Source organism: Capricornis sumatraensis, chromosome 4 (assembly GCF_032405125.1).
Source record: "Capricornis sumatraensis isolate serow.1 chromosome 4, serow.2, whole genome shotgun sequence".
NCBI lineage: Eukaryota > Metazoa > Chordata > Mammalia > Artiodactyla > Bovidae > Capricornis > Capricornis sumatraensis.
In genome coordinates, this window is record NC_091072.1 from 156,835,682 (window position 1) to 156,858,636 (window position 22,955).

Below are 22,955 nucleotides of genomic sequence, written 5' to 3' on the forward strand. Positions count from 1 at the left end.
CACCATTTCTAGAACTCCATGTAAGTGAAATCATACATTATGTTTCCTTGTGTGTCTGCCTTCTTCAACTTAGCTTAATGCTTTTGAGATCCATTCATGCTGTTGTGTGTATCAGTACTTCATTTCTATATATTGGTGAGTAGTGGCCTACTCTGTGGCTATACCACAGTTTGTTTATCCATTTACCTACTGCTTCCCTGGTGGCTCACTTGGTAGAGCCTGGCTGCAGTGTGGGCGACCTGGGCTCAATCTCTGGGTCGGGAAGATCCCCTGGAGAAGGAAATAGCAACCTACTTCAGTATTCTTGCCTGGAAAATTCCACGGATGGAGGAGCCTAGCGGGCTGCAGTCCACGGGGCCACAAAGAGTTGGACATGACTGAGCGACTAACATAACACTGATAGCTATTTGGGACTTCCAGACTTTTAGTTGTTATGAATAAAGACTGAAGTACAAGTCTTTGGGTGAATATCCATTTTTACTTCTCTTAGGTAAAATACCTAGGGGTGGGATTGCTGGGTCAAATGACATATTAGTTTTCTGTTGCTGCGTATCTACACACCCACTAGTTATCTGACAGTTCTTTATGTTGGAAGTCTGGGTGGGCTTAACCAGGTTCTTCACTTAAGAGTCTCACAAGGCTGAAATCAAGTTATTGCTCAGGCTGGGTGCTTATCTGGGAGATCAAGGAAAGAAACACTTCTTTCTCAGTTTGGTATGGGGGGTGCTCTTCCATCTCTTTAAGGTTGCCCCTATTCTGTCTTACATGGCCCCTCCATCCTCTAACCAGCCAATGCATGTTGAGTCCTTCTCACCCTTCCAGTCTCTCTGGTTCTTCTGCCACTAGCCAAAGAAAACTCTGCTTTTAGAGAACTGGTGTGATCAGATTGGACCAACCCAAACAATCTCCCTTTTGCCATATAATATAACCTAATCACAGGAGTAACATCTGGGAGCAAAGGTCATGGGACCATCTTAAAATTCTGGCTACAACATATGGTAAGCATATGTCTATAAGAAACCATCAAACTATTTTCCAAAGCGGCTGCACCATTTCGCCTTCCCATCAGGAGTGCACGAGAGTTCTAGTTGCTTCACATTTTTGCTAATACTTAATATTTATTGTCAGTCACAGCTATTGGTGAGCATGTGGTGTTATCTCAAGGTGATTTTAATTTGCATTTCCTTAATGACTAATGATGATAAGGTCTTTTCATGTGCTTATTAGAGCATAAAATTTTGTTTGGTAAAAGGTTCTGCTTTAAGAAAAAACCTACCCAGGCTGACTTAGATAAACTGCCTGGCTCTTACAGCATCTGTAATTTGGGAATCGCTTGAGGGGCCCCAGGGCCCACTCTTCTCTGGAACAAAACAGTCTGTCAAATGCTGGTAAATCATCAGTATACACACTGTGATGTGTGTGTGAGTGAGAGATGAAACCAACAAACGTCTTGATTTTCTACAGAGCCACAATCCCCAATCTGAAATCCTGAAATCCAATTGTTTTGAAAACCAAATGTTTTTTCTTGATTGGCAGCAAAATCCATTGATAGCGAAATCTGATGTGTACATCTTTGGGTTTTGTTGGTTTTTTGCAGAAGGACCCTCTGTTGTCCCATGCCTGTGTCAGCTGCCTGGAGGCCTTGCTTGACTACGTGCATGCCCGGAGCCCACATGTCGGTACAAACCCTCACCCTTCTCTGATGTTCCCATGCGGGCGGTTGGAGGGAGCCAGTACCTGCCGTGACACCCTCCTACCCCAAACTCCCATTCTGTGTTCTGTGATTCACACTCTTCTGTTTTTTTTGGCTTGTGGGATGTCAATTCCCTAACCAGGGATTGAACCTGAGTCATGGCAGTGAAAGCCCAGAATCCTAACCACCAGGCCACCAGGGAGCTCCGTGATTCACATTCATCTTGTTTAATTCTTTTTAACAGTACTGCAAGGGCACTGCTATGTCCATCATACAGATGAGGACACAGGTTGAGGGATGTCAAGCAATTGCCCCACATAGCTCTTGCATGGCAGAGCTCCTCCCACATATAATGGGATATATGGTCTCCCTGTGCCAGGCAGCATGGGTGGATAGAAGCCCAGGAAAAAAAGAAACCCCTGGAGTCAGCTTGTCCAGGGCCCTGCCTCTAGTGGAGCAACCCGGTTTTGAGCCAATAGGAGAAAGTTTTCTTTATCAGTGTTCCATGGCCTTTGGAAAAGCAGCATTAACAACACAGTAACTGGTGTTTCCTGTAGCCCTCCATGTGGCCTGCCAGCCCTGGAATCGGTTCTTGATGTTTACTCTCTTGGAAGCTGGAGAGAATTCCTTCCTCAAACCTGAAATCTTGAAACTTATGACCCTGGTAAGTATAGAATGAATGTCTTGTGGTCTGAAGAATGTCATCCTCCAAGAAGCATAGAGGGGCTGGGTGGGCCTTCACCCTATAGGAAACCTGCTTAGAGGATTCCTCTAATTGCTCACATCTTAGCCCAGAAGACCTGGGCATTCTTTCTTATTCATGCACTAATGAAACATTGACCAGAGCCTGGCCACCACATGCAAGATCCTGTGCTAGCTACCAAAGATGTCAGTGAGCCAACTGTTCTTTCTTAAGGGTCCCTCAGTCTAGAGAAGGAGATAGACAAGGAAACTAAGACTTAAAATATGTTGTTATTAATGGAAGAGTAGAAGATAATGCTAAGTGCCTAGAACACAGTAGGTATCTACTGAATAAACAATAAGGCAGTGAGCCCGTGAATGATAGTGAAACAGATCAATGAGTAACTCAATGGTTGGTGTAGGAACCCAGAGAAAAGTAAATTTTTTGTTGCTGTTGCGCTGGGTCTTCATTGCTGCTGGGCTTACTCTAGTTGCAGCGAGTGGGGCTACCCTTCCTTGTAGTGCATGGGCTTCTCATGGCGGTGACTTCTCTTGTTGCAGAGGACAGCACAGGCTCTAGGCACACAGGCTTCAATAGTTGTACCTCAGGGCTCTAGAGTGGTGGCTCAGTAGCTGTGGCACACAGGCTTAGTTGCTCCACGGCGTGTGGACTCTTCCCAGACCAGTGATTGAACCTGTGTCCCCTGCGTCGGCAGGCAGATTCTTATCAGTGAGCCAACAAGAAAGTCCCAATAAAAGAGTAAGTGTTTCTGCCAGAGCTGGGAGGGACAGTTAATACCTGTTGTTGTCAGTCACTCAGTTGTGCCTGATTCTTTGCTACCCCATGGACAGCAGTATGCCAGTCTTCCCTATTCTTCACCATCTCCCAGAGCTTGCTCAAACTCATGTCCATTGAGTCAGTGATGCCATCCAACCATCTTGTCCTCTGCTGTCCCCTTTTCCTCCTGCCTTCAATCTTTCCCAGCATCAGGGTCTTTTCCAATGAGTCAGTTCTTCGCATCAGGTGGCCAAAGTACTGGAGCTTCAGCTTCAGTATAAGTCCTTTCCAATGAATATTCAAGATTGATCTCCTTTAGGATGGACTGGTTTGGATCTCCTTGCAGTCCAAGGGACTCTTAAGAGTCTTCTCCAACACCGCAGTTCAAAATCATCATTCTTCAGCGCTCAACATTTATGGTCCAACTCTCACATCCATATATGACTACTGGAATAACCAGAGCTTTGACTGGACAGACCTTTGCTGGCAAAGTAATGTCTCTGCTTTTTAATATGCTATCTAGGTTGGTCATAGCTTTTCTTCCAAGGAGCAAGTGTCATTTAATTTCATGGCTGCAGTCACCATCTGCAGTGATTTTGGAGACCAAGAAAATAAAGTCTGTCACTGTTTCCATTGTTTCCTTATCTATTTGCCATGAAGTGATGGGACCGGATGCCATGATCTTAGTTTTTTGAATGTTGGGTTTTAAACCAGCTTTTTCACTCTCCTCTTTCACTTTCATTAAGAGGCTCTTTTGTTCCTCTTTGCTTTCTGCCATAAGGTTGGCATCATCTGCATATATGAGGTTATTGATATTTCTCCCAACAATCTTGATTCCAGCTTGTGCTTCATCCAGCCCGGCATTTCTCATGATGTACTCTGCATATAAGTTAAATAAATACACAGGGTGACAGTATACAGCCTTGATGCACTCCTCACCCAATTTAGAACCAGTCTGTTGTTCCATGTCCTGTTCTAACTCTTGCTTCTTGACCTGCATACAGAATTTTCAGGAGGCAGGTTAAGGTGATCTGGTATTCCCATCTCTTTAAGAATTTTCCACAGCTAGTTGTGATCCACGCACTCAAAGTCTTTAGCATAGGGAGGGAGAGTTAATGCCTATATATCTTTAATAAAGTTAAGAAACCACTCAGTAGTGAAGGTAACACTTTGGGCGAGCCTTGGAGGATTAATTGATAAGGAGAAGGGAAAGTATCGCGGGCACTGAGGTGAGAGCAGCAGATATACGAGCATAGGGTGGCGGGTGGGGGTGGGCCACACGCAGTCCAGTGTAAAAGGCAGGGCTGCAGGGCCAGCAGGGCCAGCTCTCTGCCTCGCAGTCCTCGTGACTTCACTGTCCCAAGACACAACCCCACCTTTGCGTACCAGTGCTGCTGAGCTCCTTGAAGGCAGAGTTCCGTGTGCTTCAAATCTGTGTCCCCAGCCCAGTGCTGGGCATGGCAGGGACACAGGAAATGTTTGTGAATGGAGGAGATGCCGAGTCACTGCATGCTTGGCTTCTCTCCCTGTCCCAGTTTGTGCGGTTCCAGAGCAGCAGCATCCTCTCTCAGGAGGTGGGTCATGTTCTGCAAGGCGCAGCTTCGACCGACCTCTCTACCCTCCCTGGCTCCACACTCCAGGCTCTGCATGGCTTCTTCCTGCAGGTGAGTGGGGAGGGGATGCCATTTAGCCACTGGGAGGCCAAACCCTCTATGCCATCTTCTCTTGGGGCGGGGTGGGAAGGGGGAGCTCTAAACACAACAGCCAATGGGAGGTCAGGAGTGCAGGGGGTGGAGGGCAGAGAGGGCCTGTGTGGAGTGGGCACTGAGAAAGCCTGTCTTTCTTACCCTCTTTTTTCTCCAGGTCCAGAGCATGGGCCTCCTGACTGACCACAGTGTGGCCCAGACCCTGCAGGCCTCCTTGGAGAGCCTCTCCCCGAGGGCCTCCCTGGCCCAGCCAGCCCTACAGGACATGCTGTATCCTTTCTGTCATCTTGGAGCTTTGGCCTGTACATGGTCACCCACGCCACGGGAGGCCATGCATCATGCTTCCGAGTAGAGAGGCGCTCTGTCTACAGTCCTGTCCTCTTAGGCAAGCAGGGGTCAGTGAGAATGATTAACAGTGGGAGCAGTGACAATGACTTGTTCTGTTTGTTAAGTTCCTACCAAGGACCAGTCATGTTACATGCACTGTATCGAATCCTCACGATAGCTAGGGGTGTTAATACAGTAGTAACTTAGATCAGAGAGGTTAAATGACACTCCCGGATCCACACTGATAGCATCAGGATTTGACCCCAGATTTTACCATCTCCAAAGTCATATCACCAAACTCAGAGGGAGTGACCCCTTCCCCAGGAGCTTTGGAGAAAGTTGCCCAAGCCCAGTTGGCACAGATGCTGCCCTGAGTGTAACTTGGGGGAGGGTGCTGGGTGTCTGGCAGGTCCCTGAGAAAGCCAGGGGCTGTGGCGGTGGTCACCCACCCTCTGAGGGGTTGCTCCGGTGCTCCAGAGACACTTGGTCTGGAGTTGCGTGTGCTGGAGGTGCCTCTTCACGGACTCTCCTTCCCCTTTCCATGGAACAGTTCCCTCCTTGATGTATAGTGATTACTGAGCTCAGGTATTCAGGTCCCAAATTTAGAGTCCATCCCATTATTCTCAGGAGCACCTCTGCTCTTGTCTATTTTTGCCCTTTTGGGCACGAGAAGCATGGTTCTCCCATGGTTGGCCCCACCTCCTTGCTGTTCTCCTCTCATGGTTGTTGCCAGCTGCCTGGGAGGGGTGTCTGTATCCCTGTCCCACATCAGAGACTGACCCTCCGGCCGGATGCCTAGAAGCAGAACTGAGACCCGGAGAAGACAAAGTCAGGGCATAGTGGTTTGGGGGAAATGTATGACAACTGCAGCCGTTCATCTGGGGCCATTTACTCCGTCACTGGAACTTGATCAGTAAATAAAGTGAAACACTCAGATGCCTGTGTGGGCTCTCAAAAAATATGTCACTTTGCACTTACCTGGGCTCCCTCCAGCTGGTTCCTCAGCCAGGATGGGTGGCTTCCTCAGGGAGAGAGGGGGCGGACTTGTTCTTGTTACACCAGCTGGTCGCCTCAGTTGAAGACATCAGTCAGGCCATCTTTGGGGCAGGAGAGGCAGAGAGAGGCCACATGTTTGGTGCTGCTGTGATCCAGGTGCTCTGGGATCAGTTTATCTGCTGTTTTACCTCAAGTCAAAGTGGAGAGAGGTACAATTTCCAGGCAAGGAAAGTGAGCAGGTCAGAACTTTCTCAGCCTTCTTAACTAAAGAAAGCTGTTCCAGCTCATCTCCTTCCTGGCTGAAGCAGGTCCCCTGTGCGCCTTTCACTCCTGGCTCTCCTTGGAGCGTGTATTTGTGCACCTATGTGTGAAGTTCTTCCAATGTCTGCTCTCTGCAACTTCCCACTCCTGTTCTGCACTCAGCTCAGCCAGAGTGTCAGCTCCCTTACTGACTGTCCGCCAGGGCTCTCATGGAAACTCAGCCACTGTTCATTGGTGCCAAATAGTAATAGAAACTCGGAGACAGAGTTTTGGGTAAAGTAGAAAAGAGTAGCTTTAATTGTTTTGCCAGGCAAAAAGGGCCACACTGGGCTAATGCCCTCAAGACTGTGTGATTCACCCTGGAAGGGGGTAGTGAGGAATTTTATAGTCTTCAAGGGGCGGGGCATGATCCATGGACAGTTCTCAGATCAGTTGGCATCAAGATGAAGTTTCAAGTATCATCAGTTTTCTGGTTTCAGCTAGTCAATGGCCTGTGGTTCTTGTTGGCAGCAGTTTTCATTTGGTGGGGTGGGGGTGGTGGTCTGCTTCCTATAAAAACAATTTAGAAATGTGTGTCAGACCTTTATATCTTCCAGGGAACTGAGTTCAGTGATTCTATGTGGCAGAATTATAGTCTAAACTGTTACCAGTTCCAGAAGGCAATGGCATCCCACTCCAGTACTCTTGCCTGGAAAATCCCATGGACAGAGGAGCCTGGTAGGCTGCAGTCCATGGGGTCGCTAAGAGTCGGTCACGACTGAGCGACTTCACTTTCACTTTTCACTTTCATGCATCGGAGAAGGAAATGGCAACCCACTCGTGTTCTTGCCTGGAGAATCCCAGGGACGGGGGAGCTTGATGGGCTGCTGTCTATGGGGTCGCACAGAGTTGGACACGACTGAAGTGACTTAGCAGTCCAACAGCTATTTGTTTCTACATCTTCACCTTTCCCAATCATTAACGCTAGAGTCAGCGTTTTACTTCAAAAGACAAGGATACCGGGTTGTACACGGTTTCGGAGCTCTCCTCGGGTCTGTACTGATGCTGTACAAAATCACAGACCAGGGAAGAACCAACGAGCTTGGTTTAGAGTTTCGTGGATCGAAGCGGCGAGCAGGGGATGTCCCACCTCTCCATTGCACATTACTTAGAAAAAGGGGTTAGTCACGACCCACTAAACTGATTTTGACAAATGCAGTTTGAAAAACACTCAGCTGACAAAAGTTTCAGGGAGGGCGCTAGAAAGACCGTCCGGAAGGGATCACGGCGTCAGTGTGCTGATGCGCCCTTTCACGCTGTTTTCTCCAAACCGATCTTAACACGCGACAAGGTGGGCGGGACCGGAATCCCACGGACCTCAGGCCGGGCAGATGCCTCCGCCTACTGGGCGGGGCCGGAAGTGAGGTCAAGGAGCGGCCGTCGCGGCCTGCGCTCGTTGGTCAGGAGTGGCACGGTGGGCGGGGCCAGTAATCGGCGGTCCCTGTGCTGCTACTAGCGGGCATATTATGAGAATCCACGGCTCTGCTGGTCGCCTAGTAGACCCTCGAGTCGGTTGCCGCCTGACTCCTGCCCCCCCGCCCGCCTGGCCCGGTAGGTGGGGCGAGGGCCGTGGGCAAGCAGACCCCTTTGGAGGGCGGGGGGAGGGACCGAGGGCCCAGAACTGGCTGCAGGGGGTGGGGTGTGAGATTCGCGGACCTCATTGGAAAGACTCCTCTAGGAGCTCTAAAGGCACGGGTGGCATCCTTGGTCTGCAAGCCCGAGTGGCCCGCTCAGAACCCACCACCAGGTCACCTCTCTCATTTCCCACTTCTTCCCCGCTTCAGTCATTACCGGCCATCTGATATTCCCTGACTCTCAAGTTTCGCCTTAACCAGGGTTTGGTTCCCTTGAGTCTGGAGTATGACGGTAGAACGTAGGGCTCTGGGTGAGCTTGAACTATTTCCTCACATTCTCTGGGTTTCATTTGTCTGATCTGCACGGGATAGAGTTGGTTCTCCGGTTGACCTCTGTGAGAGGTCACTGACGATAACTGAGCGTCTCTCCCCTGGGGCAGGTGTCCCGGTAGAACAGTGGCCAGCTCTGAGATAGCCTGTTCATTAAGATTCTTAGTTGAACTGGAAAATCTGTGAGTGATATATAAGTGATTTGGGCAGTCACCTCATTTTTCTGTGCATTTATCTCCACGTTGTAGATGCTTCCTCTGACTGCTGTTTTTAATATCACACTTTGCTGACTCCCTCTTATCCTTCTGTGCTTGTTTTACAACTTTGTTGGTTGTCTCTTAACCCTACTAGAGATAGAAGTGCCATTGTGCAGGGAATGTTGTTCCTGCTGTATTCCTGGCTCTGGAACATGAAAGTCACTCAGTAAATAGTTGGGGAATGTTGCCTAAATAGGAACAGGTTTTGCTTGTGGTGCCTGTGGTTCCTAGGAGAGTAACAGCCGTCTTACCCCAAAGCTGCCTTGCCTCCCTTCCCACCCCGCACCCCTTCTTCCTTTCTGATGACAGCAGTCAGGAAAAGCAGGAAAGCCTACAAGTTTCACGTTTTGACTGCCTGGGCCTCCTGGAAGGCCAGGGAGGGGGAACTGAGGGGGAATGATGTTGACCCTCCTTCCTCAGGCACAGTGCCTCACCCAGGTCTCTGTCTCTGCAACAGGGAGATGACCTCCTTATCCTCATTTTGCAGTGAGGAAGATGAAGCTCAGAGAGGCTGAGCAGTTTGCCTTCTTTAGGTCCTGAAGTCAGGCACAGCCAGGGCTCCAGTGCAGGGTTCCAGACCTGTTCTCTGAGCATCCCTGCTGTGCTGACATTTATCTTTCTTCCTCCCATTATCCCATGTCTTCACCATGTGTCTCTTGGTCCCTGGCCCTGGGCTAGGGACTGGGGCTTCAGGGATTCCGAAAGCTGGCTTCCCGGTGTTTGGAGGCTGTGTCATGTCAGGGGAAGTTGCTTTTCAGTTCACTTTCTGTTTTATATAACACTAAGCTCTGGATCTCACCTTCTTTCACTGGGTTGCTCTCTTAGCTCCAGAGTCTTGGATATGGACCTTCTTCAGTTCCTGACCTCCCTGTCTGTCCTGCTATTGTCTGGAACAGGAGTCACAGACACCCTGAGGACCTCCCTGGACCCGAGCCTGGAGATATGTATCCTTTGGGGTTGGAGGTATTTTAGAGGGATCTATAAATGAAGTCTCTCTATATCCACAGTTGCTTGGGGGATTCCAGGGTAAAGCAGGACCCGCCCCCGTCAACCAGTAGAAATCGGGGAGGAAAAGTAATGTGCTCTAACCAGATCTTGATCAAGTCAGTTCTCTTCTGAGCCTCAGTTTTCCCATACAGATTGAGAAGGCGAGGCATATATTTCAGGACCCTGAGGACCCTGAGGATTTCACATGTACCTAGCACTTTCTGTGTGAGACCCTGGACGGAGACCAAATCCTGGCATTTTGGGCTACCTACTAAAAAACCGGGTCTTGAAAGAGTGGAAACTCACAGAGAAGGGTGGGAGGGCATCCCAGGCAGAGTGTACAGTGTGAGCAGAGGAGCAGAGGTTCTGGGAACAGTGAAGAGTTGTGGGAGATGGTGGAAAGACCACAGGGAGGGGAGGGCGGGGGGCAGGAGCCAGGTCCTGATGGTTGTATTCAGGCTGTTCGGTGTGGAATCCTCTGTGAAATAATAATATGTTGTGGGATTCATATGCTTCTCAGACAGCTTATTCATTCGCTGGGAAGTCCTAGCCATGCACATCTATGCCCCTTGCAGAGACTTGCTGGCCAGGAATGGGCCCTCTGGATCAGGACCACTGGATTGTCCAGGCAGGAGAGTTGGTGCCAGCTCCTTAACTTAATGGTGCTCAGACAAGAAGATGTTTGAGGTGAAGCGGAGGGAACAGCTCTTGGCACTGAAAAACCTAGCACAGCTGAACGATGTCCACCAGCAGTACAAGATCCTGGATGTCATGCTCAAGGGGCTCTTTAAGGTGCACGCAGGCAGGGGGCAGCTCATGGCAGGCCTGGTCTTTGATCTGGACACTGATGGATGAGTAGGAGTTCCCTACGGGGATGGTGTTCAGTGAAGGGGAAGTGAACCCACAGAAGATTTGAAGTAGGGCCTCAGTAAACAGGGCTGGGGCTGGTCTGGGAAGACCTTGGCAAAGCCACTCAGCCCAGGCGGGCTTCCCTCAGGTGCTGGAGGACTCCCGGACAGTGCTCACTGCTGCAGGTGTGCTCCCAGATGGGCCCTTCCCCCAGGACGAGAAACTGAAGGATGGTATGGTCTTCCCCCCCGCAATCTTGATCTTCTCCAGCTGCTCCTTCCCTCTTGTTCTTGTCACTCTTCTTTTCCTCTCTGGGAATGCCCTCTTGCAGCACCTTCATGGAGTCTCTTGGGTGGTTGGGCACTGAGTATAAGATTCTCCGAGTGTTCTGGTCTCGTTTCAGAGCCAGGTTCTGTATCCCTGACACACATACAATATGTAGTGCTGTCCTGTGCTTGGGGGAGGGGAATCAGGGAGGAGCCTGTGCCCACTTCCAGTCCCGCACTCCTTGCCTTCACCACCTTGACCCTTCCGGTAGAGATGGCAAGGGTTGTTCCCATTTATAGAAGAAAAAAAACTGAGGTCTATTGAAGTGACTGGTCCATGGGAGCAGTTACCAGCACTCTTTACTGCTGTTCTAAAAGCCTTGACCTCCTTAAATCCTTTTTGAGACAAGGTGGGACCAACATAAATAAAAGAATATTCTATATCCCTTCATCTCCTCTTCCAGGAATTTCTCTCCAGTGGTAATTTCTCCCCATTAACTGGTTACATTCTAACAATAAAGTATGTTAGGTCACACTGTCTGAGGACAGAAGTAGCCTTTACATATTGAATGCTGGGCAGATACTATCTCTGATCTCCACTGTAACTGAGGAAGGCACCATCAACTCCAGTTTCCAAGGGAAAGAGGACAGGTGGTTTGCCTGGCTCTTACCTATAAACCTAGTGAATTCCTGAGTTCTTTGTGATTCAGGATTGTTCTGAGGCCCAGAGATCCCTGCCCCACTTGTCTCAGACCCAGCCTGGCATATCTTTGGAGGAGTTCCCTTATCTCTTTGTGTGGTCTGGCCAGTGCTGGTAAGGACGTGGGCCTTATCTATGGGGGGGTCACTCAAACAGGCCTCCCCGCCGCAACCAGGGTTGGGTGTATAGTTAGTATTCTTCACGCTAGCTTGGGTCAGGGGAACCTGCCACTGTAATGGACACTAAACTCAAACTGATCTGTTGACTAAAAGATATTGGTGGAAAAACTGACCAAAATCAAATAAGGTCTAGGGATTAGTTAATAGTATTGTATTGATGTTAATTTCCTGTCTTAGATGGTTTGTACAATGGTTATATAAGGATGATAATATTAGAGGAAGCCGAGTGAAGGAATTTTGTGGTGTATTATGTAAGTCTAAAATTATTTCAAGATAAGAACTTAAGCATTTAAAATAAAGTTGAACATTTACTAAAAAGAAAACAAGCCCTGATATGTTCCCTGGCCATCCTAATAGAACTGACCCCTCACAGACACTAGTTAACACCAGAGCCCAGCTCTGGACATTATGGTACCAAGTTGGGGAGGTTAGGAGCAAAGCCTCATGGGATGCAAATGCCTCCATCTGTGCAATGGCACCCCTCTCTGGTCTCCACGGCAAACGAGTGTTCTGAGCTGCAAGGTATGGGGGAAGAAGCGTGTCCTTTGGAGTCAGACAGATGTGGGTTTGCAGCCCAGGTTTGCTGCTCACTAGCTGTCAGCTTCAGTTTCCCATGTGTGAAATGGGAATTACAGCCACATGTTTCTCTGAAGGTGGTTTTGATGATTTGGTGACATGACTCCCTCAGTACTCACTGCACATGTGGTCAGCAGCCTGTGTGCAACAGGCACTGTTCCCTTCTCTGGTTAGTGGGCTTGTCACTGTCCTCTGGAGGGTGTGTAGGGCTGGCCAGGAGGCTGCAGAGGGCCTTCTCTGCCAGCCACTCACCAGAGTCCTCTTGCCAGCTTTCTCCCAAGTGGTGGAGAACACGGCCTTCTTCGGCGACGTGGTGCTGCGCTTCCCAAGGATCGTGCACCACTACTTTGACCACAACTCCAACTGGAACCTCCTCATCCGCTGGGGCATCAGCTTCTGCAACCAGTCTGGCGTCTTTGACCAGGGCCCCTACTCACCCATCCTCGGCCTGGTAAGGACTGGGGCGGAGGAGGTCCGGGAGCCCGCTATGTGGTTGCACCATAAGCCTCCTTCAGTGGGGCTTGAATGTCAACCCTTGGTTGCATTTTCTCTGATTAGCCTCCGGGCCACTTTGAGGTGCCATTTCAAGGGCTTCTGTGTTGATCTTGGTGCCTGGGGGTCATCACCTGACCCACATCCGTCCCAGCCTTGGAGGGAATGGCCTGCGGGTGAGCAAGATGCGGGAGAAGGCAGAGGATGACTAGCTTTTCCTCATCCACAGATGGCCCAGGAGCTGGGGATCAGCGAGAAACACTCTGACTTCCAGAACCCATTTAAAGTAGACCGCACAGAGGTGAGCTGCTGGGGCCTGTGGCCCTGTCTGCACTGCGTCTGCAGGGCCCTGGGAGGCCAGGGCCAGCAGGAGCTGCAGCACCTAGAGTGGAGTGTGAGGGCTTTGGACTTGGAGCTGGAAGTGCCTGGGTCTGGGTCTAACCTACCTCTCACTCACTGGTACCTTTGGGCAAGCTGCTGGCCCTGTCTTAGTCTCAGCTTCCTCTCTGTCCATGCGAGGTGAACCTCAGCTATGGGGGTAGTGAGGGGCTATGAGGACATCCATCCCAGGGCACAGTAGGCACTGTTCACGCCAGGTGAATGGTAGGGAAGCCATGGGAGGTCAGGCCCTGCTTCTCTGCCCTTGAGCCTCTGAGCACCCAGCCAGCTTTCTGTCCCACATTTCTGCACGTGTTCTCATCCTAGAGCTGAAGTGGGCTCTGAGGGCTGGAGGCCACAGGGGGAGCAGGACAGACAGCAGAGGGGAGGGTGGGGTCAGAGTGGCTGGGCAGGAAGGGCTGGAGGACTAGCCTCCGCAAAAGACAAGCTCTCCCCAAGTGTCGGGGGGTTACCGCTGAAGGTCTAGGATTTTGCTACTGTTTCATGGATGCTGACAGGTTAGAGACATCAGAGTTCATTACAGCGGAAGCACTTGCTGTTAACCTGGTCATGCGGGTTTGCCTTATTTCCCAAGTCTTGGTTGGTTGAGAGAGGTGAAGCAGAAGGGTCCAGACAGATGCCAGTGGGTTTGTATCAAGTTGAGAAACACCAAGCTTGGGAAATCCACCACCTTTGTAGTGAAACAGAAGCAAACGTGGTCTTTGTTTGTAGGCAGACATTACCTCATCCTTCAAGGTAACTTTTTGTAAGCATGACCTGAGAAATAGCTCAGGTACAGAGGGGTCAGGTGTACCCAACAAGAATGCAGGGATGCTCAGGGCCATAGAGAGGATTCCATACACACTCCCACCACCACCACCACACACACCAGTCCATCCACCAGCCCTGTGTGTCTTGGCTTAACTAACATTTCTACATGAATGCCTTATTCCACATCATAGTCTGATCAGTAGAGACTAGGACCACATTTGTTTAGTTCATCTCAGGTTGCTGTCAGTAGGACTGTAACTAGCAAGATGAGGCCACGTGCAGTGTTGATCTTAACCATATGCTCCAGGGTCCTGAACTCAACCAGCTCTGATAAGTCCTGGGGAATCAGTAGAACTTATATTAGAAAATTAGGATGTCATATGAGACCAATCTATTACCTCTTACCACCCACACAAGAGTTTAGACTGAGCTGCTGATCTTCAGTGTCACTGCTAGTGGCTACCAGGGCCAGTCTGTGTGTGTTCAGTTGCTCAGTTGTGTCTGGCTCTGTGTGACCCCACAGACGGTAGCATGCCAGGCTCCTCTGAGCATAGGATTTCCCAGGCAGGAATACTGGAGTGGGTTGCCATTTCCTTCTCCAGGGGATCTTTCCAACTCAGGGATCGAACCTGCATCTCCTGAGTCTCCTGCGTTGCAGGCAGATTCTTTACCACTGAGCCATCGGGGAAGCCTCATACCGGGGCCAGTGGGTAGACCCAAAGCCATCTTCATATGCATTGGGGAGGCATTCCATGGTCCACTTTCTCCCAGTTGATTTGGGTTACCATTGCATTGTTTGAGCTAAACAGTGGGGGCAGTGTTATCATGGAGTTGTTCAGCTGCCTCAGTTGCCCTGTGTGGTATAACCCAAGGTCGATCAGGGATCCAGACAGGTGGAAGGATTCATACCAAGGTTGGATTGAAGCAAGGTTGTACTGGTCTGTGTGTCTGCGCAGGGTTACTTCGGAAGCTGCCTTTGATGGCAGCAGGCAGAACCAAATAGTTTAGCAGTGACCTCGTCTATGTGAATTTTCCTGTCACGTGGTTGAGAATGACACACTGGACAGTTGGTCTGACTCAACTGCAGCTGCCACTTGGCTTGCACGAACCCTAGGATTGTTTGGCCAGGCGGCAGTGCTGGCTGTAAGGGACAAAGAGAATTAATTGTTCCACATGCCTCCTGGGGGCTAAGGCAGTCCCTCCCTAGAATATTGCTGCAAAATCAACATGTCACATCCCAGGACCTATAATTTCACTTTTCTCCAGTTATTTCCCTACTTTCACCTAGTCTGAAAGGGTTAGAAGTGAGTGGGACAAGAGCATTTTTTGCAAAATTTTCACAGACATCTATTTCCCATCTTGGCCTACATGGGCCACTACAAGGGGACTTGGCAAGGAATGTACTTAGCCAAGTGGTCATTATTATTTTTTCGGAGAAGGGAGGCCGTGCCGTGTAGCACGTGAGATCTTTGTTCCCTGACCAGAGATTGAACCCGTGCCTGTTGGAGTAGCAGTATGGAGTCTTAACCACTGGATTGCCAGGGAAGTCCCCCAGGTGGTAATTATTCTGATGATCTTGGGCCATACTGTTCCATCCAGGGTCTCTAGGTGGTTGAATCAGAGCTTCAGAGTCCTCTGCTTCATGTCAGTCTGTGCTGGTGGGTGTACCGCCATATCTAGTACAGTGACACGTATAGGTGGCAGTGCCGTCAACTGGGCGGTGTCGGCTCGATCGGCAGTTTGATTCTGATCAGTCTCATCAGGGAATTGGCTGTGGGCATCTAAACGAGTGACCCAGACTGTCCCGTTGTCAACCATGGTTTGTTTCCACAGGTCATGGCCCCCGAGAGGGATGGCCGTGTGTGACCTGCCAGTTTGCAGCCTGCTTATCTGCCAGACCAGATGGCTAGGACGCTGACAACAGTCAGTAAGAATACAGCATGCCTGGCCGCTAGAAATACCATCTAGGCAAGAGTCACGGCTTTTAATTCAGGTTGTTGTCTTACTGGACTGTATGACAGTTGATCTCCCAGCATCATCCCTGGGGCTGGATGGCTGCTGCCGCCCATAGAAACCCACCCCCAGGTTGGTGATTTGCTGGGAGGACTGAGTCCTGTGAGTTAATACTCCTGTGTGTCGTTGTCCTCAAGGCTCTGATTTATTACAGTGCAAGGGATCCACAATAAAATCATCAGTAAAAAAGGTAAAAAGGCTCCTGGGGTGAAGTCTAAGGGAACCTGGACACAAGCTTTGATGTTTCTCTCCCAGTGGAGTCACACAGGGCACACTTTATTCCCCCAGCCACAGGTTATGAAAACGTGTGAGAAGCCGTCTATTAGGAGAGCCTGTTAAAGAGGCAGCACCCAGAGTTTTTACCAGGGACCGGTCACGTAGGCACCCTCTGCCTAACACATACCAAAATTCCACACTCCAGAAGGGAAGCACATGTTTGTGGCATAAACCACACTTTTGTACGGTTTAGGCGCAGGGTGCCACTCTTATCAGTCAGGGTAATGGAAATCCCTCCCAGAATCCTGGTTCCCAGACACCAGCCAAGGGCAGAGTTCCGAGATGCCAACCAAAGGCCGGCCTTCGACGCAGGCCCTCCAAAGGAGAGCACTCAGGCCAGCTTGATTAAGAGCACCATTAGCGCTTCATTCAGATGAACAAATCAGTGGAGTTCCTGAGTAGAGGAACCTCTGACTCAAGGTCCCTGTTCAACTAGTGGCTTTGCTTCAGGTGACGGAGTGGGTGATACGGTTTTTCATGCTAGCATAGCTGCCTCCCCTTCATGTGAAACCAAGATGACACACCCTGCACGGTGGCTTGCTGCCACCACAGCCCTGATAAACAGCCTGGACAAGAGCAGCAGGGCTGATTGTTGGTGTACCCAGCAGGGACACACAGGCAGGCTCCAGGCCGTGGCAGGTTGCCTTTCCCAGCGCGGGCTCTCATGGAGATGTTTTCCTGCTGCGATGCTGGCTCTCCTTGCCCTGCAGATCATGAGATGAATGCCTCTCCCACAGGAGGTAGACCTCAGAGAGAACAGGCTCCAGAGAGGTGTGATTTAGTGTCATTGTAATATGCTCTGCTTGGATATAGTCATACAGAAGCAGTACACTTCCCTTCTCATCAGCTGGGGCCAGTCCCAAGATTTTACTCACTTTTCAGTATCCAGTGTAGACCCCTCTGCCAGCAAGGTTCTGAGATGACCTTTTTTTTCTTAAAGGTCATTTATGCTCTATTACACAGCACTGGCCCCTCACGGAACCTGCATTGTAGGGCTCCTGGGAGGCCAGCCCCTGCCCCCACCCCAAATACCCAAGTCCTGCCTGGCTGCCAGCCCAGTGCAGGGTGGATGGGCTGGGGGACCAGAATTCCTTTCCATGAAGTCCATGCTGGGCTCAGTTCTGGCCTCCTGGGCCCCAGGGGGCTGGACAGGGTAGGCGAGGTGAGATAGGAGAGCCCCATCAAGTTCTCTGGGGCCCAGGGCCTATCCTGGCAGTTTCTTTGAGGTATCCACTTGGGGAGGCCAGCAATAGCCCAGGTTTACTCAGCTCCCCCCATGCACTGCCTCCATACCAGTGGGTGTTCTGGGAGGGCCCCTACTTACGATATTAGAGCCAGCTCGTATCAGGCTTTGGGCTGGCCTCTGTCCCCATCCAGAGGGAGCTGGCCCTCTCCCTGCTGTTCAGATGCTTACAGACTGCTGGGGAAGGTAGCAGAGGAGCACAGTCCCAGTTGAGCGTGATCGTTGGACCCAGTGGAAGAGGGAAGCGTCATGAGCCACAGGACCCATGCAGGGAAACCTGTGGAAGCAGGTGGCCAAGGCTCTGGGACAAGTAAGAGTTGCCGGGTGGACCATCTCAGGGAAGACCTTCCAGGGAGAGGGACTGGCTTGCATGAAGGCTCAGAGGCAGAGCTCATGCCTTCATTCAGCGTTTAGTGAGCATCTGCTGAATCCCAGCCACCAGAGAAGCCCTCCGGCTCTGCCCACCTGGGAAAGGCATTCTGGTTGGAGAAGACAGACGGGCAATAAAAAATACATGGTAGATGGAGACAAGGGGGATGGAGGAAAAGGCAGAGGCACGTGGTTAAGGAATTCCAGGGATAAGGTGAGGATATCGTTGCTGTTTCATGTGACTTGGACACAGGAGGTTCTAACTGCAAAGACCTGAAAGCAGCAAGTGAGCCAGCCCTGTCTCTGGGGGAAGAACTTTCCAGACTGGAGGGGCAGCGAGTGCAAAGGCCCTGAGTTGGAAGCGTATTTGGAAGGGCAGGAGCATGGGAAGGGGAGGTCAGAGTTGTAGGCCAGGTCATAAGATCCTTGCAGGTCTTCTCCAGGGCTTTGGCGTTTACTCCGGGACACAGAGGAGCAGGGCGAGGGGCTCTGACTTAGCTCTTTTAGGGGTCAGCCTGGCAGCCGCGTGGCAAATACTGTGAGGACCAAGGTGGAGACACATCCTGGTGAGGAGACCGCTGTGCTGGTCCGTTTGGAGTTAACAGTCCATTGGAGTTAACAGCTGGTCCATTTGGAGTTAACAGTGGCTTGAACCAGGGGGACAACAGTGGGGCTGTTGGGAATGGTGAGATTTTGGTTCTGTTTTGAAGGTAGAGCCAGTAAAATTTACTAAGGAAGCAAATATGGAGTGAAAGAGAGGCATTAAGGATGACTTCACAATTTTGGAAGAATGGAGTTGCTATTTTCCACGAGATGGGCAAAGTGGTGGGGCGAGGTTGAGGGCTGGATTGGGGATCAGTGCCTTGTTTCTGGACCTAATGGGCATCTGAATGAAGATGTCAAGGAGGTAACTGATTTTGACTTGACTGATGTCAAGGAGGAGGACTAGATTTCAGGGGAGAGCTTATTAAAGCCAGAGCTACAAATGTGAGAGTCGTGCCGATGACAGACCATGTCCCATCACTCCAGGGGGCAGGGGGACGGGGCAGGTAGAGTGGTGGTCTGAGGACCAAGGCTTGGGATGTGCCTGCAGTTAGAGATGGGAGAGTGAGGAGGAGCTCACAGAGCACCCCAAGAGGGATCAGTCAGTGGAGCAGTAGCAGACCCAGGAGGGAATTGGTTCCCTGAGGCCACATGACAGGAAGGAGAGAGTGGACGTGCCATCGGACACCGCTGGAGGGTCAGGAAGTGGGGCTGAGAATCGGCTGCCGAACTTAGCGTGGAGACCAGCCCTCAGAGAGCTGGGTAAAAGCTCTTTTGGTCGAGTGGTGGGGATAAAAGACTGAGTTTCAAGAGAAGGAAATGAAAGGAAGTAGACTCGTCCTGTCAAATACAGCTGACTCTTTTGAAAAGTTACTCTTTTTTTTGTTGTTTTTAATGTTTCAGGTGTGCAGCGTAGTGATTCAGTATTTTTACAGGTTCTACTCCATTAAAAGTTATTACAAGACAGAGGCTGTAATTCCCTGTGCTGTGCAGTATATCCTTGTTACCTGTTGTAAAGAGATGTGTTTTCAAGGGGAGCAGACCCAATGGGAGACTAGCTGGAAGAGGGCATGGGTTCCAGGGGAAATCTTAGTCGGATGGGAGAGACCACACCACGTTTGCATGTTGAGGGGACCCACCCATGGCAGGGGTGGGGAAGAGCCCCCGGGGCAGGGGTAGGAGAGTCTCTGGAGCCTCATCCCTGAGGAGGTGAGGAGGGAGAGAGAGGCGAGCTGTTCCCTGGGGGAGGGTTGGCCTCACCTGGAAGAGCAGCGTGGGCACAGCAGCATGGGCCCATGGGTGTGGTGGCGGGGGCTCACGGAAGCTGTCTCCTTAGCGTCTCCATTCTCTGTGAAACAGGAAGTGAGGTCACGGTCTGCGAGTGAGGAGGGGAGGAGAGATGGAGGCTCGAGGAGAAGGTCTGTCTAGGAGAGCAGGACAGGGAGTGGACCAGGGCAACATCCTGGGTTGCCAGGCAGCAGGGAGGGCCCGCTGGAAGTCAGCATCCGAATTTAAAGTAGGCATTAGCCAGGCCCAGCTGGGAGGAGAGCCAGAAAAGGACTAGGTGTTGTTTCTCTGCTGACCCAACCTGCTGGGGCCAGGATCTCTTGACTGGTCCTTCCCCAGCCAGAGCCAGAGGATGGGGTCTTCTGTGGCCCGAGGGGTCTCCTGGCTCCTCCTTGCTTCCCAGGAGGATCTGAAGTAACTGGTAGGGATAGGAGGCAGTGTGATCGGGGAAGCACGGGGCAGGGAGCTTGGGAGGCTTGGGGGCTGGTCCCAACTGGGACTAGCTCTGTGACCTGTGCAGATCATTTACCCTCTCTGGGCTGCACTTTGGCTTCATCCCATCTTCCAGACTTGTTCAATCTAACACAGTAGGTGGATTACTCCACAAGGTGGAGCTCCTAGTTTGTTTTTAACATCTGCCTTGACCAACCATCAGATTTACCATATGAACAAGTAAAAGGGGCATATTTCCCAACAGTTATCTGAGTTGTGGATATTACTGTATTTCATACTCTAACATGATTCATTCATTCATTTAAAAAATACATACTAAGCGCTGCCTGTCGGCCCATCAGACCACACTGGGGGCTTGTGTCACAGTGAGCGGCACCCCACACTGTCCACCTGTCCTTGGGGAGAGTGTGATCCAGTGGGGGCAACAGGCACGAAGCAGGTGTCACAGAAGCAGGTGGTTGCAGGGAAGAAGCACTGAGAAGGAACTGGAGGAGACAGCCCCAGCCGGGAAAGTCAGGACAGGAGTCACCCTAGGGATGGGAACCGCTGAGCTGCAGCTACTGTGGCAAAGAGGGTGGGGGCCGGGAAGAGCGTCCTGGAACTGGGGCACAGCAGGGAACAGAGGGCTGGAAGTGGGCACAAAGGAACCCAGGAGCCAGAAATGAGGCGGGAAGGGGGGTGGGCAGGGTGGGCCTGCAGATAGAGCTGTGTGGAGAGTCAAGGAAGTGTTTCAGCAGGAGTCCAATTTACATTTTGAAAATATCTGACTGCAGCGAGGAGAATGGCTTCAGAGGGACCAAAGTGGGTGTGGAGAGACCCTGGGATGTGCCGAGGTTTATCAGGAGAGGTGTAGGGGGGTGGTGATGGGGTTAGCGATATGATAGGTGAGACAGAAGAGATGGGTTCGAGACTTAGGGGTTAAAATGGGCCAGACCTTGGCAATGGACTGTGAGGGGTTTGGACCTGCGGCTGGGGAGTTGGGGGGCGAGTGGGGGCGATGCTTGGTCTCTGCCCTACTTGCTGACTGGAATGTGGGACTCTGCTCTTCACAAGGACACGGACTCTGGAAGGGGACTGGGTTTTGGGGAGATGGAGCCATGCTGAGTTCGGGGCACATGTGCACACGTGTGGAGGTGTCAGACAGGCATTTAGATAGGGAGATGCAAATCTGAGGGGTGACCGACTGTGGAGGTGCGACAGAAGCCCTGGGTTCAGATGAACCGGTCTGGAGAGTCGGGGAGGAAGAGCTGAGGGCCTGGGGGTTGCCCCAGCCAGAGTCCTGTCCTCCTCCCGCCCAGCACGCCCCGTGTTCCTTTCTTCTCACTGGGTACCACCCTGCACCCACTAGGGAAGCCACAAGCCTGGGCATCACTGTCATCTGCTTTCCATCTCTTTCCAAGTCTGGCAGTTTAACCTCTGATACAGCTGCTTCCTATATACTCCCTTGCCTACACCTTGCAGCTTGTCCGCAAGCAGTAGGACCCCTGTTGTCTTACACTCGCTGACTGCCCCCTCCCACAAAAGGCTCTGGGGGCCCATGCTGGGTCTTGGGCACTCAGCCCCTTTTACCCCGAGTACAGTCTGTCACTTGTTTCTCAAATGTGCTGTGCAGGTTCAGCACCTGTCCCTCTTCCTGGAATGTCCTCTTCCCTCGCCCTGTTGGCTTGGCAAGAGCCTGCTTAATCTTTTGAGACCCACTCAGCAGTTTTCCCTGAGCCCATTTACTAGCTCCATGTCCGTGGGCTTCCCTCAAGGCCAGGGCCTGTGTCTCAGTGACCTTCCTGTACCCACAGCCCACAGCAGCCTAGCTCAGAGCACACTCTTTGCTGCCAACTGACCTAATAGACCTCTCTGCTTTTCCCCTCAGTTCATCTCCAGCACTGACCCTTTCCAGAAGGCCCTGAGGGAAGAGGAGAAACGCCGGAAGAAAGAAGAGAAGCGGAAAGAGATCCGAAAAGGCCCTCGGATCTCAAGATCTCAGTCTGAGTTATAGCCCTGGAACGGGCCAGGGCTCATGGGACCAGGAGGCGGCCAGTTGGGAGGAAAAGGAGAGTGCAGAAGCGTAGCTGATGGTGAACGCTGGTGTCTTCAGAGAGGAGGCCAGAGTCTGCTTGGCCCCCTGGGGCTGGCTCCAAGCCCCCACTGAAGGGACTGGGCCACAGAGGGTTAGACTTCCTCCCAGGGACCTCCCCGGAGGGGTGCCAAGGGATCTTCCAGAGGGTGCTGTTCTGCAGACCTAACCCTGTGGAGATGCTGGGGGAAGCAGGAGGGATCCTGGGCTGGACTCTTTCCCCCACCACTGTGGGTTTGGACCACTGGCCCGCTGGCAGCCGCTCCTCACAAGGAGGCGGCAGAACTAGGCTCTGAGCCATGTGCAGAGGTGTCACGCCTGCTGCTGGCCCCACTGTGTCACTGAGTTGCCGGGCACAGATCCTAGCCCCCTGCAGAGAAAATAAAAGCCAGCAAATGCTCTGGGCTGACCGAGGCTGGTTTGGGCCCCAGGGAGATGTGAGCCTCTCCATGGAGCAGGTGAAGGGGGCCTGGGCAGGGGTGTCAGGGGCCCTCAGCTATAGAGACCACCTTAGAGAATGTTCTGCCTACCCCAGAGGAGCCTCAGGCCCTGGCAGGGCAGCAAAGCAGAGGCTTGGCTTCGGCCTCCTATTCCCTTCTCAGCACCATCCTTGATGAGGGGTCAGTGTTGGGAAGGGACCAGAAGTATCCTTCCTGGGAGGGTGTTTAGCCCAAGATAGTCTTGGAGCAGCCTGATCTCTGTCCTCAGGTATTGAGGGACAGTCATTGAGCAGGCAGGCCCAGGGAAGAATCAACTTGTCCTCTCTGGCAGTGCAGGGAGCCCCTGGGCCTGTTGGGGGCGCTGTTGGGGGACAGGCTGCAGCTTTGCAGGAGGCTGTACTTTGTAGCGGAAGGGCTGCT

At 51.6% G+C, this 22,955-nt stretch overlaps 2 protein-coding genes across 2 annotated transcripts in view; both read left to right on the plus strand.

The window, feature by feature from the left end:
- Nucleotides 1–5,964, plus strand: part of MEI1 (meiotic double-stranded break formation protein 1) — a 56,539-nt gene extending 50,575 nt beyond the window's left edge. The window contains exons 27-31 of the mRNA XM_068971840.1: nucleotides 1,598–1,679; nucleotides 2,251–2,357; nucleotides 4,688–4,816; nucleotides 5,016–5,128; nucleotides 5,919–5,964. Of these exons, the coding sequence (XP_068827941.1) occupies nucleotides 1,598–1,679; nucleotides 2,251–2,357; nucleotides 4,688–4,816; nucleotides 5,016–5,128; nucleotides 5,919–5,964 (477 nt within the window). The remainder of the gene's footprint in view (nucleotides 1–1,597; nucleotides 1,680–2,250; nucleotides 2,358–4,687; nucleotides 4,817–5,015; nucleotides 5,129–5,918) is intronic.
- Nucleotides 5,965–7,927: 1,963 nt separating this feature from the next.
- On the plus strand, nucleotides 7,928–22,586 carry CCDC134 (coiled-coil domain containing 134). Its single transcript, XM_068971785.1, has 7 exons — nucleotides 7,928–8,032; nucleotides 9,468–9,586; nucleotides 10,300–10,421; nucleotides 10,627–10,711; nucleotides 12,469–12,650; nucleotides 12,921–12,992; nucleotides 21,892–22,586. Exons 2-7 carry the CDS (start codon nucleotides 9,484–9,486, stop codon nucleotides 22,015–22,017), a joined length of 690 nt encoding a protein of 229 aa, XP_068827886.1. The 5' UTR covers nucleotides 7,928–8,032; nucleotides 9,468–9,483; the 3' UTR covers nucleotides 22,018–22,586.
- Nucleotides 22,587–22,955: the final 369 nt, after the last annotated feature.